The sequence below is a fragment of the Boleophthalmus pectinirostris genome, unplaced genomic scaffold (assembly GCF_026225935.1).
Source record: "Boleophthalmus pectinirostris isolate CB_2022bp ecotype Guang Dong unplaced genomic scaffold, ASM2622593v1 HiC_scaffold_23, whole genome shotgun sequence".
NCBI lineage: Eukaryota > Metazoa > Chordata > Actinopteri > Gobiiformes > Gobiidae > Boleophthalmus > Boleophthalmus pectinirostris.
In genome coordinates, this window is record NW_026571207.1 from 39,644,750 (window position 1) to 39,660,443 (window position 15,694).

A 15,694-nucleotide genomic window follows, 5' to 3' on the forward strand; every position below is an offset into this window, starting at 1 on the left:
TGACTTAACGCTCGCAAGAATCAATTTTGCGTAATGTAAGACCTTTAATTAAATGGCTTGACTAAAGAACTAAGTAAATCCAGAACATTTCCCAACTTGAGTTAAGGCTTTTAAGGATTGGTCAAACAGCTGCCATGCTTTCTGCACTGACAGTCTCCACTTGCAGTCAAAAATATGGACACCTTTGCATTCATTCAGTGTTCCTTCTTTATTTTCATGAGTATTCACATTGTAGATTCACACCGAACACATCAAAATAGTAATAGTCCTGGTTTAATCTTAGTTTAGTCTTAATCTTAGTTTAGTCCTAGTTTAGTCTTAGTTTACTCCTGGTTTATTCTTAGTTTAGTCCTGGTTTAGTCTTAGTTTAGTCCTTGTTTAGACCTGATGTAGTCCTGGTTAATTCTTAGTTTAGTCCTGGTTTAGTCGTAGTTTAGTCCTAGTTTAGTTTTAGTTTACTCCTGGTTTAATCTTAGTTTAGTCCTGGTTTAGTCTTAGTTTAGTCCTGGTTTAGTCTTAGTTTACTCCTGGTTTAATCTTAGTTTAGTCCTGGTTTAGTCTTAGTTTAGTCCTGGTTTAGTCTCAGTTTAGTCTTTGTTTAGACCTGATGTAGTCCTGGTTAAGTCTTAGTTTAGTCCTGGTTTAGTCGTAGTTTAGTCCTAGTTTAGTCTTAGTTTACTCCTGGTTTAGTCCTAGTTTAGTCCTAGTTTAGTCTTAGTTTAGTCCTGGTGTTAGTTCTGGTTTAGTCCTGGTTTAGTCTTAGTTTAGTCCTGGTTTAGTCGTAGTTTAGTCCTGGTTTAGTCTTAGTTTAGTCCTGGTTTAGTCGTAGTTTACTCCTGGTTTAATCTTAGTTTAGACCTGGTTTAGTCTTAGTTTAGTCCTAGTTTCGTTTTAGTTTACTGCTGGTTTAATCTTAGTTTAGTCCTGGTTTAGTCTTAGTTTAGTCCTGGTTTAGTCTCAGTTTAGTCCTTGTTTAGACCTGATGTAGTCCTGGTTTAATTGGAAATGTAAACGACCTCGCAAAAACATCGGATTTCACACAAAAAATCAGAACTGAGCATTAAGCCCTGCTGTCTGAACGTAGCCTAAGTGATACTAGTGTTGCTTCAGCCTTATTTAATTTAAAATGCAACGGTGCATTGTGTAACTTTTCTAGTGGAGGATCTGTTTAAAGCTTTTCTCCACGGACATGTTGTTGCTGTGTCGGGAATGTTTCGCAGTATGGCATTAAACCTTTCTATCTTCACGGAGACCAAACCAGACTGAGCTACAGGTCAGATCTGTGGAGAGGCGACCCCGCTCACAGTCAGAATGTCTGTTTTTCTAGGTATTTTTGTGCTATAAAACCACCTGTAATTGAATAAATGTAAAGTAGCATTTGAGAGATCCTCCACTAGAAAAGTTACACAATGCACTGTTAAATTTTTAATGTCATACTGTGGAACATTCCAGGCAGAGCAGTGGCATATCCATAGAAACAAGCAGGTGACAGATGCACAATGCACTATTTATTTTTTATTTTAAATTTTTAAAGCTAAATTTAAATTGCCCCTCATCTCTTTTTTTATGCAATATAAGTGAATTTAAAGCTCATTCGGTTAATAGGAAACTAGTCAGGTCACAATTTTGTTTTTAAAATTCTTGCAGTTAATAAGTAATATCAGTGCTTGTCTCGATGGAGATGTTAATGCTTTGCTTAGAATGTTCCACAGTATTACATTAAGGCTACATCCACACGAAAACATTCCTGATTTTTTTTTATTATTTTTTTTGGAGGGGTCAAAAACAATTTGCGTCCACACACACGTCGGATCAATAATATTAATGTCTTCTGCAACAAACAAACGCCCGCGGTGATGATGGGGTCACAACTAGGGATGGGCATAATTAGTCAATTAATCGATAATTGATTATTAAGAATTTCATCGATTACGTTTATTTTAATCGACAAACCGAATGTAGGTTGCTGTGCGTAGTGTGACCAAATAGGGGTCTGTACATGTGTCTCTGCACTCAGAAGGAGCAAGATACAAACAGTCGGTCAGTCTGCAACGTACCGAAGCACAAATGTGTATTTAACGATGACTTGTACAAGAAATTCCACGCTTTCCGTTCCGGTTGGGACAAGTGGGAGTCCATGTGCACAGTGTACAAAGCAGCACATTTGTTTCTGTGTCCAGTGGGAAAAAGTTTTACCAGGTGAGAGTCGCGCAATGTCGATGACGAGTCCCCACCTCCCACCCCTCATACGGTGTCCTGGTTTTGACAAACGCAAATATGGTCACACTAACCTGTATTCCACTGAGTCGTGGCGCATCAGCGCACAAGAGCAGTTTTTTTTTCCTTCGCTTAGTTTATGCAAATTAGCCATGTGGTTTTAAGTTTTGTTTCTGTGAGACTTGTACAAAACTGAATTAAACACATTATAATGTCAAATGGGCTGATGTAGCTCTAGAGTCGTTACGGTTTATATGTTGTAAAGTTGAATTTATTTTTGCAGATTAGTAGTGCAGATAGTGATGATAATGATGATCATTTTAATATAAAAACTTTAATGATTAATCGATAATCGATTGTTAATTCTTCCGACGATCGATTAAGCAAATTTCATCGAATGCCCATCTCTAGTCACAACATTTTCTAAAAGCTGCAGTTTGCTTGTCCACATGAAAACGCAACGCCAGCATTCTCAGAAGTTTTCAAAAAACCACCTGAAGCGCCTGCTCTGTGTGAAAAAATGTTGTCGTGTGGACTCCACCTAAAGCTTTTTAGACGTGTGGAGAGACAACCCCGCTCACAGTACAAATGCTTTTCAGGTATTCTTGTCTGGTTTAAGGCCATATTTTGAAAGATTTCAATCAAAACAATGACATTTCTATGGAGAGAAGCTTGTGGCACACGTTCCATCAGAAAAGTTCCACAGTTCCTCTTTAAAATCAAATTGGGCACATGCTGATTTGCAGAGGAGACTCTTTATGATCCAGTGTTGTTTTTGTCACTTGTGTTGAGCATCTCGTCTCATTCACAAACAGAGCAAACAGGGGCCTGAAAGCATCAAATGATCACATGAAAGCTCACAGGAGTCAATTTTGCGTAATGTTAATCCTTAATCCTTTAATCTGTGCCAAATATAGGGCTGGGTATCGTTATGAAGCTGCCGATACGATACATACCTCGATATACCGGCCACGATACGATACACACCTCGATACATAGGCCACGATACGATACACACCTCGATACATAGGCAACGATACGATACACACCTCGATACATAGGCCACGATACGATACACACCTCGATACAGTGCTTTTTCGGTTTGATACGATATATTTCAAATCAATTCAGTACAGTTCAATAAAAATAATGGCTAATTCATGGCTGTGACACTAAAAGTCTTTGTGAAACCACTTTTTGTGCAAAGTTCATATGAAACACAAACATTTTAATCCTGAAAACAGTGAAAATGTCAAATGTGTTGCATAAATGAGTTTTTTTTCCTCTAAACAAGCAACAAAACTGTAGCTGTAACAAAATAATTTAGTAAAATAAACCAAAAAATAGACTTGGCGATATATCGATACAGCAGCCCACGATATTGATACTGGATCGTTACATTAAATGATACCATATATCGATATTTTGATATTTTTGCACACCCCTAGCCAAATGCCTCCTCTTTCCTCTCTCCTCCTCCTCCTCCTCTCTCTAGTGTTGATGTTCACAGTGAGGTTGGACACAGCTGTATTTTCTCTGCTCCTCTCCCGCTGTTTCACACCGGAGCGTCACATGTCTCACCTCAGACTCTAAAGGAGGGGTTCTGTTTGAGACTATTACACGGAGGATTTCCATATTACATACACTAGCTGCATTTGGGCAAGTCTGTCCTGGTGTGGCCCCAGTTTAGCCCTCAGGTAGATTTAGTTTGTTCCAGTTTTAGTTCTGGTCTAGTCCTTGTCTAGTTCTGGTTTAGTTCCAGGTTTGATCAGAGGTGATTGTTAGCAGTAAAACTTGTTTAAATACAATAATACAGGTTGCTTTGTTTATCATTTCTCTATGAACTTTCTGTTGATGATTGTGGATGAAAATATTTGCATCGATTTAAAAAATAAAAATAAAAAAATAAAAAATGCAGTGCTTATTTAGAACATGTCCAGGAGAGTTACATTAAAACAGACCTATTCTGCAAAACCATGTCATAGTCCCCTTCTCATTTACCCTCTTGAAGTTATATTTGGAATGTATAACCAGACAGGCCTGTCAACAGAAATTTGGCGGTCCTGGGCAAAAATCCTTACATGGGCCCCCTAAGATAGGAAGAGGATCCCTTTCTGGGATCCTAAAACACTGTGGCCTGGAGCTACTGCCCATCAACTTGTGAGCATGCAACACCCCCTTTTTTAAAAATCCACAAAGTACTAGAGCTGTCAGGATAATTACTGTATCGATTCATTGTTCAATACACAATAGAGGAGACGTGAATATTTCTGGGTCAATATTTATCATGGAGAATTGTTTTGTTATTTTTCTGCACTATGATGAGATTTGAGCTGTAGAAGGTTGAATTATGATCATCTATGCCTCATTATAGACACAAACTAATTACTTAAGTGTTAGATTCTGTTATTTTTTGCCGCTCGTATTTTATATTTATACTGTATATTTAGAGATAATTCTGCTTTCTGCCGGTTTGGTTTAACAGTTATTGTTTATTGTCTGTATTTATTTCAGCAATGTATCACATTTCAAAACGTGTTATTGTGACAGGCCTACAAAGGACTCTTGGTGAACTCTGTAGGTTTGCAGTGTATTCTATTTTGTTTTGTTTTGGTCAAAGTAGTTGGCAGTGTTTGTCTGTTATATCAAATGACAATTTACCGTATTTTCCGCACCATAGGGCACGTTCTTAAGCCTCCAACCCCATCAAAAAACGACTGCGTGCCCCACAATCCAGAGCGCCCTATACACGAATCCACTCAGGTGTCCCAGCACGACTTCAGTAAACTACAAAACCGCAGCAAAAAACACCCGCAGTGCACGCAAACACACACAGAGCAGACAGCGAGCACACGACGAAAAACACCCGCAGACACACTCATCACTCCACGCCGACGAGGAACGAACCAAAAAAGCGAGTGCAATGTGCCACTTCTAGACACAACTGAACAACTGAGTCACTGCGAACACGCCGACAATCCAGCGATCCCAGACAGCACCCTTCCTACACACCACAACTGAACAAAGCCCAGAGTCACCGTGAACCCACAAACAAACAAAACCACTCACCCATCACACTGTTGTGTTTCATTTAAAGTCCAGTGCGGTTTATTTGTGAAAAAAGTTCGAAAATAGACCATTCTGTGACAGTGCGCCTTATAATCCAGAGCGTCCCATGGTGAGGAAAATACGGTATGCTCCTTTTTACTTTTGGCGGGGATCAGATTAGTCAAAATTATGATAGTCCTGTTTGAGTCCTGATTTAGATCAGATTGGTCAAAAATAGGGACACCTGGGACATTTCTTGTATAAAACTGGAACAAATGAATTGGTTTTGTATAAATCTGCAGGGACAGGCTCAAAACTGTTACTGTCCCGGGTAAATAGGGACGCCTGTTCACCCTAAGTATGACTAAACTTTTGACTGGAAGTGCTCACTCTTGAACGTCAGTACTGAATTTTAAATATAATGCTGCACTTTTGTTCCTGTTTTATGGTTTGGTTTCACAATTATCATGTATTGTCTATATTTACTTCAACAATATATCACATTTCAAAACGTGTTATTGTGACAGGTCTACAAAGGACCCTTGGAGAGCTCTGTAGTTTCACAGTGCATTCTATTTAGTTTTGCTGGGCCATGAGTCTCACCCCCTGCAGGACGCTCTGTCTGCTCTGCAGAGCAGCTTCAGTGACAGACTGATTCACCCTCGCTGTGTGAAGGAGAGGTTTTGCAGGTCTTTCCTTCCTGCTGCTGTCAGACTGTACAACAAACACTGCTAACACTGAACATGTGCCATTCAATTATATCCATGTGCAATTATTATTTTTTAGTCTATTTTTTTATTATTTTTAAGCTATTATTTATTATCTGTTTTATTGTATGTTACTTTTTCCTGCTGTTCTGAAATTGCACGTTGCAACACTGGAATATCCCCACTGCGGGACTAATAAAGGCTTATCTTATCTTATCTTGTTTTGGTCAAAGTAGTTGTCAGTGTTTGACCGTCTTTGTAACATTACCTTTCTCCTCTTGCCCTCCTCAGTGACCCATCATGGAGGTGCCCCCCCGGCCCCAGCCCCCCACCCTCCTCCTGCCCATGGACAGGCCCATGATGCCCGACCTGCTCCAGGACCACGACCAGCTGGACGACCTGTTCAGCCCCGAAGACGAAGACTTTTTTGGTGGATCAGACGAGAGCACAGACCTGCTGGACTGTAACACCTCTGTGTTCAACATGAGTATCTGCTCACAGGTAACCCATGGCAACGGGACACATTTCAGTTTTATAAAAGAGTTTTATTGGGATTTTTCATGAAATGCGATTTTAGAATAAATTAGGACATTCCAATATGCTAACTTTCATAATATGGGTCATGAAGTATTTTATATTTTTAGTAAATGTAATTCATACTTAAAAATGAAATATAAATATAACAACCAATTTAAATGTAAGCTTTTGAAAGGTAGATTATGTGAGTTTTCTGGTAGAGAGTCTGCCGTCTTGTTATTGGTTTGTGTTGATTGTTCCGTATGGCATTAAACTTGTCAAGTTGAGTTTCATTCTCATGATCGTGTACGAATGAAACAAAACACAGCTACCACTATGCTACCACTTCATGACATCACAAGGTGGAACAGAATGTTTTGAGCTTTGGAGATGTAGACAGACTAATAATAAAGGGTTGATCTGACATGTGAAAATGAAATAAAACACAACCTTGGGGATGTTTTTTGAAGAGGTAATAACATTCTAACATGACTTAAAGCTCACAAGAATCAATGTTGTTATATTGTTATATTTTTCGGAATATAAGTCGCACCAGCCAAAAAATGCGTAATGAAGATGAAAAAAACATAATAAGTCGCACCAGGCTATAGGTCACAAGTTTTGGGGGGAAATTTATTTATTTAATTTATTTGATAAAATCAGAGACCAGGAACCGACATTTCCTGTGTAAAGTCAAGTTGTAGTAAAAAGAGAACAACAGACTGTTAACGTCACATATGAACAGTTCTTCAGATAAACTATAACATAAACAACAGAACAGAACAAGTTTAACAAACTCTCCATCTCACTCCAAATCACTAAATCCATTCAATTCTTCATCCTCGGTGTCACTTCTGAACAACTCGACCTCGACCTCCAGAGGTAAACGGAGCGCTGCTTCTGCTTCTGTGTCGCTGTCGTCAGACTCAGCATCAGTTCCAGTTAGAATTATTCCGGTCTTTCTGAATCCCGGTTGTCCCAAGTTTCTCTCTCACTCCAAACTTTCTTTCTGCTGCTCGATTACCGTTTTCGGCTGCAGATTTCATGACTTGCAGTTTGTAATCTGCAAAATATAATTTTCTTTTTGGGAGCTTTTGTGTTCAGTCTTCTCAGCCGTCTTTATAAGTTTGTTTAAATGTAAAATTTTCAGAGATACAGAAGTAATGGTGCGATCGACTGACATGATACAGACAGAACAGAGGCTCTTTAGCAGCAGATACTGACACACTAGACTAGAGCCTCTCGCGGCTTCAGTGTGAACATTTTAATATATAAGTCGCACCGGAGTATAAGTTGCAGGAAACACCCAAACCATGAAAAAAGTGCCACTTATGGTCCAAAAAATACAGTAATATAGGAATCACATGTTTTCTTTTCACAAATACAGTAACACAAAAGTTTGACACATTGTAATCTCTTCCATCAGGACAGTTTTATCGAGCTGAAGGAGCAGAGCGATGAGGACCAGAGGAAAAGTGAGGAGGAGAAGTGTGAGGAGATCAGAGCTCAGCGACAGAACCTGGCCCTTCTGGAGCTCCTGGAGTCTGAACGAAACTACCTCAGAATGTTACAACTCAGCTCCGGAACCATTAAGGAACACCTGCTCAAAATGCAGGTATGAAGAAGGGCGGAGTTTAAAGCTGCACTGTGTAACTTCTTCGTTGGGGTCCGTCACCTGCTTGTTTCTATGAATATGTCATTGCTCTTAGACTTAGACAAACTTTATTGATCCATTAGGGAAATTATTTGGACACAGAAGCTCACACATCACAATATAATAAATAAATAAAATAAGGCATAATTATATAAATGTATATGTACAAGTAAAAATTTTATAAAATATAGAAATAAAGTAATAAAAATATTTCTTAGATATATATAAGAGGTCGTAAGAAATGTCTGGAATGTTCCGCAGTAAACCGCTTTACTTAACATTTATTAAATTATTTAAAATACCTAGTAAAACAGGCATTCTGACTGTGAACGGAGTCGCCTCTCCACAGATCTGACCTGTAACTTGATCTGGTTTGGTCTCTGTGAAGATAGAAAGGTTTAATGCCATACTGTGAAACATTCCAGACAACGCAACAGCATCTCTATAGAGAAAACCACCAGACGAACCTTCCACCAGAAACGTTACCTTTAATGTGCAAGAATAATATTGCACAACCAGCTGACCTGATTTTAACCTTTGTTTAAGCAAGATATCTTACCTCATTTCACAATTTCTTCATTGTGTTGATACTAGCAAACTCTGTTCAGTTGGAACATCTCAGGTTTAATACTGAGATGGGAGTAATAGTTGGATTAAATGGCCCATCTCATGCAAAATAACTCTTTTCATATTGTATCTTCTGCACATATACAAGCACAATTTGGGTTTTGGAACATCCATTACACAATAGTTTTGAAATCTTACTGATTTCTTGGAGACAGTCACAGATCCAGGAACTATGAAATGGTAAATGGTAAATGGTCACATTTTTTTATAGCGCTTTTCCACCTTCAAGGCACTCAAAGCGCTTTACAACAAGGAACCACTCACTCATTCACACACACATTCACACACCAGTGTACGCAGACACTGTGGGCAAGGTGGGTTAAGTGTCTTGCCCAAGGACACAACGGCAGCATTCATCTGTGGGAGCTGGAATCACACCAGCCAACCTGTGGGTCAGTGGATCTGACCGCTCAACCTGTGATGTTTTTTTTTTTTTTATGTCGAGAGCTGGATTCGAACTGCCAACCTTCAGATCAGTGGGGAGGGAGGAGGAGACAGGCGTGCACCCTGATAGCTGCAGGAATAAACTTTTATTCATCATGGAGTTCAGCCGCATGTGTTGGACCTGGAATCGGACAAGGACTTTGAGGTGGACGAAGCTCAAGCACCACATCCACATCATCTGAACATTACTGATTGATAAAGTATTAATAAACACTAGTAGATAAACTTATTATATCGTGTTCACTGCAGTGTAGAACAATGAGTTTATGCTGTCACTTTTGTTTAGGTGTTTGTGTGGGAACTGTCAGTCGATGCGGGGTAGAGGCAGGGCAGAGGCGGTGAAGTGGGGGAGGGAGGCGGGTGTGAAGCTCTTTCTGCTACGTCAAACATGTCATAGGTGTACGTGCCACGCCATCGTTGTAGCAGCTTTAGTTCGTTGTCACGTGGGAGGGTGGCAGAAATACGCTAGAATTTGTAAAAAAAACAAAAAAAACAAAAACGCCAAATCAATCTAAAAACCACTTCAGCGACATATACAAGGCCCACACATCACTCTTAGAAGGTAGAAAGCTCTGAAAAGTTGGTTTTGCATGAGATGGGCCCTTTAAAGTTTTTTCCAAGGAAAGTGAAATACAACGTCCGTTTTCACTTGCTGCACATGCATGACACCACCCCCCCTCCTCCTGCTTCCTCCTTATGCTAGAAATCATGCTTGTTTACAGCCAGTGTGCATTCAGAACCTCTGAACGAATTCTCCTGAAGTTACCTGTCCAGAAGTCATTTATCAACCAACGCGCCAACCAGCTCTTTAGACCCTTCATCTGCTTCAGTCGGGCCATCGCTGGAAAGAATCTCCAAGAATCACCTTTGCTTGTCTTTGCTCTTTTTCCTCTTCTCTTCTTCTTTCAGCGAAGACTTTCTTTTTCTTTTCTTTTACTAACTGGTCGTGGATACTTGTCTGCCATTGCGACAAACTTTGCACAAACTGTGAGGAAGCTACATTTGGAAAAAGCCTCTAAGAACCCCTGCTTTGGTCGAGTAAACGGCAGCATCTTGTTTATGTGGAATGTGTGAGAGGCGAACGTAAACCACGTAATCCCAGTGCACCGGCGAGTCAGATACACTAGAAACGTGGGGGAGTTTGAATGACAACCTAACAGCCAATATATAACAAGGAAGCCTCTAATGTTTAGCTGGCTCCACCATGTCCACAGTTAATGGATTTTCTTTTTTCTTTTTTTTTTTTGGTCATCGTAATTAGGGTACAAGGCTACTGCATCTTTGAAACCAAAAAATCCTCCAAACAAGTTGTTGTTGTTGTTTTTATATATCAGCTTCCTTTTTATAAAAACGTTTGAATCTGTTTGCTTCCTATAAAACAGCAGTTCAGTGGCTGAGTTTGCATGTTCTCCCTGTGTCTGGGTGGGTTTCCTCCTGTGTGGGCACTCCGGTTCTTCACATCAGTCTCAAGATCTGGTTGTTCCTGCAGGATACCAGAATAGTCATGTTTTTTTTTTGTAATCAGTACTTGCTAAAGAGTTCGCTACCTGCTCGCCTCTATAAGAGATGTTACTGCTTTGCGTTGAATGTTACACATTAAGGTTTTAAACTCGTTTATCTTCATGACAGCCGATGACAGCACTAGGCCAACCTTCACCCAGATTGACACTGACAGATGAGTCATTTCCTTCTGGAACAATACAATTAAATTCATTCTAAAAATATTACAGAAAGTCCCGAGCATTGCATAACGTAGGACTTTTAGACTCGTCACCTTTATGAAGTTTCTAATTCCAATCTTTGTGTTTCTCTAACTGAATAAACTTAGTAGAGCGTTTGTCCACTGATCTGAAGGTTGAAGGTTCGAATCCAAATCTCAACATAAACATCATCAGATCTACTGACCCACAGGTTGATGGTGTGATTCCAGCTCCCACAGATGAATGCTGTCGTTGGGTCCTTGGACAAGACGCTTTACACCCACCTCGCTCCCAGTGTCTGAGTCAGAGTCCTGCACTGGGTCAGGGCACCCAACTAGTTTCTGAAATGGGCGGGTTTTAACGTTCTGGAATTCTCCGGGTGGGTAGTGATTACACATGGGAGGGTCAGGTGAAGCAAATGAACGACGAACGGGAGAAAAATACTTCATGTGCATCCAGGACGTCCGTTTCCCTAGAAACAAGCACAATTTCCAGATCTTTTCCTCGAACGATGGCTGTTCAAGCTGAGAGAGAGACTTTAGTGTATTTATTACGTAAAACCGATCAGCGGAGGTGATAGGCTTGGTGGCTGCACTCCTGGTTTTGTCCTGGTTTAGACCTGGTCCAGACCTGGTGTAGTCCCGGTGTAGTCCCGGTGTAGTCCCGGTGTAGTCCCGGTTTAGTCCTGGTTTAGTCCTGGTTTATTCCTGGTTTAGTCCTGATTTAGAACTGGTGTAGTCCTGCTGTAGTCCTGCTGTAGTTCTGGTGTAGTCCTGGTGTAGTCCTGGCATAGTCCTGGCGATCAGCTCAGCGGTTGCGACGTGTATATATTTATAATGCGTTGACACGGCGTAGGTTCAGTCCTGGTTTAGTCCTGGTTTAGTCCTGGACTATTGGGCTGACCCTGATTTATCATGGGCATGGGCACGGGAACAGGTGGGCAACTGTTGGAATGTTAACAGGTCCGGGCAGGTGTGGATTTAACTTTCATATAATCACAGGTTAATGGGCGGGTGTGGTGCTGTACTGCGCAGGTGCGGACGGGTGCGGGTCTCCAAAAGTGGAGTACACTGGTGTGTGAGTGTGTGTGTGAATTGGTGAGTGGTTCCTAGTTGAAAAGTACCTTGAGTGTATAAAAATGTGTGCTTTGCTGTATAAAAATGTGACCATGACCTCTGACCATTCTCTGACACTCAGTATGTCTGTCTCTCCTTCAGCCCCCCCTTCTGAACGTGGAGCCCCTCTTTGAGCACCTGCCCGGGGTGGTGTCTGTGACTAGTCAGCTCCTGAACTCTGTGGACCAGGAGCAGCTCCAGCCTGGAGACCCAGACTTCCTCCAGAACTTCTGTAAGACGCTCCCTGTGTACATTTAGATAAAAATATGACCCTCTCCAAACCAGAGGGTCTCAGTCTGTGGAGCACTGCCCTCTTCTAGGCTGCATTAGTCCACATGTCCTGGATTTCTTTTGGTTAAGTCCACATTTTGGACCTAGTTTACAGTATATATGCTGTTGATACATTGCAGCTGATGACATCAACATTCTCTGGAGGTGTGATGCTAACTGTAAGCATTGCTCTGTCAGGTCAGAAGCTGTTATTCTAATGAGAGCATCATTTTAATACAATTTGACCATAAGGAACTGACTTGGCCATAAAATAATAAATCCATTTAGTATTTTTCTTGCATTTTCAGACAATCTTAAAACTTTTTTGATGGTGTAAATAGACACATGTGAGGAGCTACACTCGCCTTTTTACTTTCCAAAAACACTTGGCATGTCCCCTATCTCACCCCTCGTACGCTCTTGTCACCTTTTTTACCACTGACCCATTTTCATGCCTGTAAACATTAAGTACTTTTGTGTTTTCTCAGGAAGTGGGTTTCAGTCTGTCAGTGTCTATCGCAGTGTTCCTTCTTGTCTTCCGTTCTTCACTTGACTCAGAAAACAGAAAGTAAACATAACTTCACAGCTTTGTTTTTGAGATTAGACTAATACATTACCTCTTAAAGTGCCTCTTAAAGTGACAGATTTTACAGTATTTTACTTCTTTGTTGAAAATCGTGATATCATGCTAAGAATTTCATAACTGTTACCCAACAAAACTTCTCTTATGTACACAAATATTATTATCTGACAAATATAAGAAAACACCTTAAAATCATGTTTAAAGTATCAGACACAATTTACACTTAAGAAACAATTTTTTTCTAACTTTTGGATGAAATTTTCCCTAGTGTGATGTCATCAGTATAGTTATAATCCCACCAAATTAAGTCAAAATTAGAGAATTCTAAAAATGTCATACACATTTTAAATACTACTGTTTTTAATAATACAGTAAACCCCAATGTTTTTGATAGAAATGACCAGTAAAAAAGTACTGTTCATTATTGGCAATGTATATTAATTTTATTTGTGTACTTTGTGTACACCCGCAGCTCCTTGTTGAATGTCTTATCTTTTAATATTTATTAATTTTAGAGCGACTTAGCAAAAACACCACAGAGATTAAACTGGACAGGATGTAGTGACACTAACAGTGAGGCTGCCGTGCACAGAGCCTGAAGCTTTTCAACTAACTCAAATAACTATGTCTCTTATGTCTTGTATTCCTCACAGGTAACTCGTTCCTGCGCCTCGCCGCAGACATGGAAACTGCCTATAAAGAATATCTGTCCAACTACAGCCAGGTGACCGCATGGGAGGTCAGCTGCAAACAGAAGGAGGCGCTGTGGGACCAGATCGTGAAAGTCCTCAAGAGCTCTGCGTAAGTTAAAACTATATTTAGTTCAGGATTATGCCATGTTCATTTAATAAGAAAATGATGGTAAAATTTGTTGTTGTGGAATCTATAATAGGGGTGTGCAAAAATATCGGAATATCGATATATCGTATCGTTTAATGTGATGATACAGTATCGATATCGTGGGCTGCTGTATCGATATTTCTCTAAGAGTATGTTTAGGTGTGTTTTACTAAATTATTTTGTTACAGAGCTACAGTTTTGCTGCTTGTGTAGAGAAAGGAAACTCATTTATGCGACACATTTGATTTTATTGTTTGTTTTGTTGTTCAGTTAAACATGTAAGCAACGGCGTGTGTGTGAGATTTGCGGCAGAATATCTGTTAGATGATTGAATAGTTTGGATTTAATACGTTATCATTTTCATTACATCTTTTTTTGTTTTTGTTTCCATGTGTAGAAAACGTTGTAACTTTGTTTAGAAAGGCATTGTATAAATAAAATATCACTATATTATAATTGGAAATTCACACTGTAGCCTAAATATTATATATTTTATGCTATTTTATATATATTTTTATATATTTAATATTACAGTGTTTCTAGTAATTTCTTTCTCTTCTATAGTGGGAGTCTTATGTGATAGAAGATATTGGCCTGTGGAAATGAGCTCCTCTGCCCAGATTCATATAAATGAGAAATTAATAATGGTGATTCTGCAGTGGGAGCATTATTCAAGGGCTAAACTGTCCTGCCGATATGTGCTACCTTTAGTCAAAACTCTATTTGATAACATCATATGACTGTCAAAATGAACTACCTATGAATATTCATATAAATGAGTTAAAATTTGACATAACTAAGATATAAAGTGTGATCCCTGTGTGCAAACAGCATCAAACCTGCGTCTCTAATCCAAATAAATATGTTGTCAACCTGGGGAAGTCAGGGTCAAGTTTAGAGTTGGACTTTATTGGATCTATACAACTGTAAATGAAAAAAATGTAAAGTATCTTTTTTGGACGGGGTAGTGTGAATCGATTTACATCACTGTCAATTTAGGCTGCTGGGAGCTCATTTTGACGGGGCAGCCCATTTCGACAAAATACCAGGACAGAGGGGGCGGGGCATATCCTTTTTTTTTTTTTTTTTTTTAGATCCATGGTGGACATAAACTCTATAAACTGAGTTGTAAGAAAAACTAGGGAAGTGCTCAAATCAGATAAAATGCAGACTGAATCATGTTAAAGCCCTGAGCATTGTTACTACATTAACAGATAATAAAGCAACGTTTGAGAGTGAATTTCTCCTTTTGTTGACATGCATTAGCAGCATTAGCATAACGGAGCATAATAGCACAGTTATAAGAGCAGAGGTTCCAAGGCTGTGCAAGAACAGGTTCACAGAAACAGGAAAGCAGTACATAGCGACAGAGTACAGAGTTTTTAATATACACTTTTAGACTACGTTTACACTGAAACATATCACCGTATCGGAAATTATCTGTGTCCAGACACATCATTTCTGTGTCTGCAAGTCTTCCCTGTCCACACAGCTTTGAACATATTTGTTTACATTTTTCAGAAACAAAACTTAAAACCACATGGCTCATTTGCATAAACTAAATGCTAACTAAAAAACAGCTCACTCCTTGTGCGCTGATGCCGTTTATCTTCTGTTGGACTAAAGGACACGACTCAGTGGAATATGAGTGTTCTTTCTGTGACAGAGGGGTGTTCTGCTGATGGTGAGTCTGTTCTGTGTTTCTGTCGTGTTGGAGATGGTTCATGTGAAACGTTTCAGAGATTATACGTCTGCAGGTCGTACACACAGACACATGTTTATATGAACAGACATATATTCTAGCCTCTTAGTGTTTTGATGGTGAATTACTTTGCGGTGCACAGACCTACATCAGAGTATCAGTGTTTTCAGGCGTCCACACAGTGCCAGAGCAGATCCATACTCGGATGAATTCGTGGGAGCTGGAGGCCCCAGATCATTCCTTCTCTGAAACCGTTTTCAATCGGATTAGT

General features: G+C 39.8%; 1 protein-coding gene across 2 annotated transcripts in view; it reads left to right on the top strand.

The window, feature by feature from the left end:
- Positions 1–15,694, top strand: part of arhgef37 (Rho guanine nucleotide exchange factor (GEF) 37) — a 91,885-nt gene that overhangs the window by 37,778 nt on the left and 38,413 nt on the right. For both annotated transcript variants that reach the window (XM_020937756.2, XM_055159159.1), the window contains exons 2-5: positions 6,264–6,473; positions 7,915–8,103; positions 12,131–12,260; positions 13,535–13,682. In XM_020937756.2, the coding sequence (XP_020793415.2) occupies positions 6,273–6,473; positions 7,915–8,103; positions 12,131–12,260; positions 13,535–13,682 (668 nt within the window). In that variant the 5' untranslated portion in view covers positions 6,264–6,272. The remainder of the gene's footprint in view (positions 1–6,263; positions 6,474–7,914; positions 8,104–12,130; positions 12,261–13,534; positions 13,683–15,694) is intronic.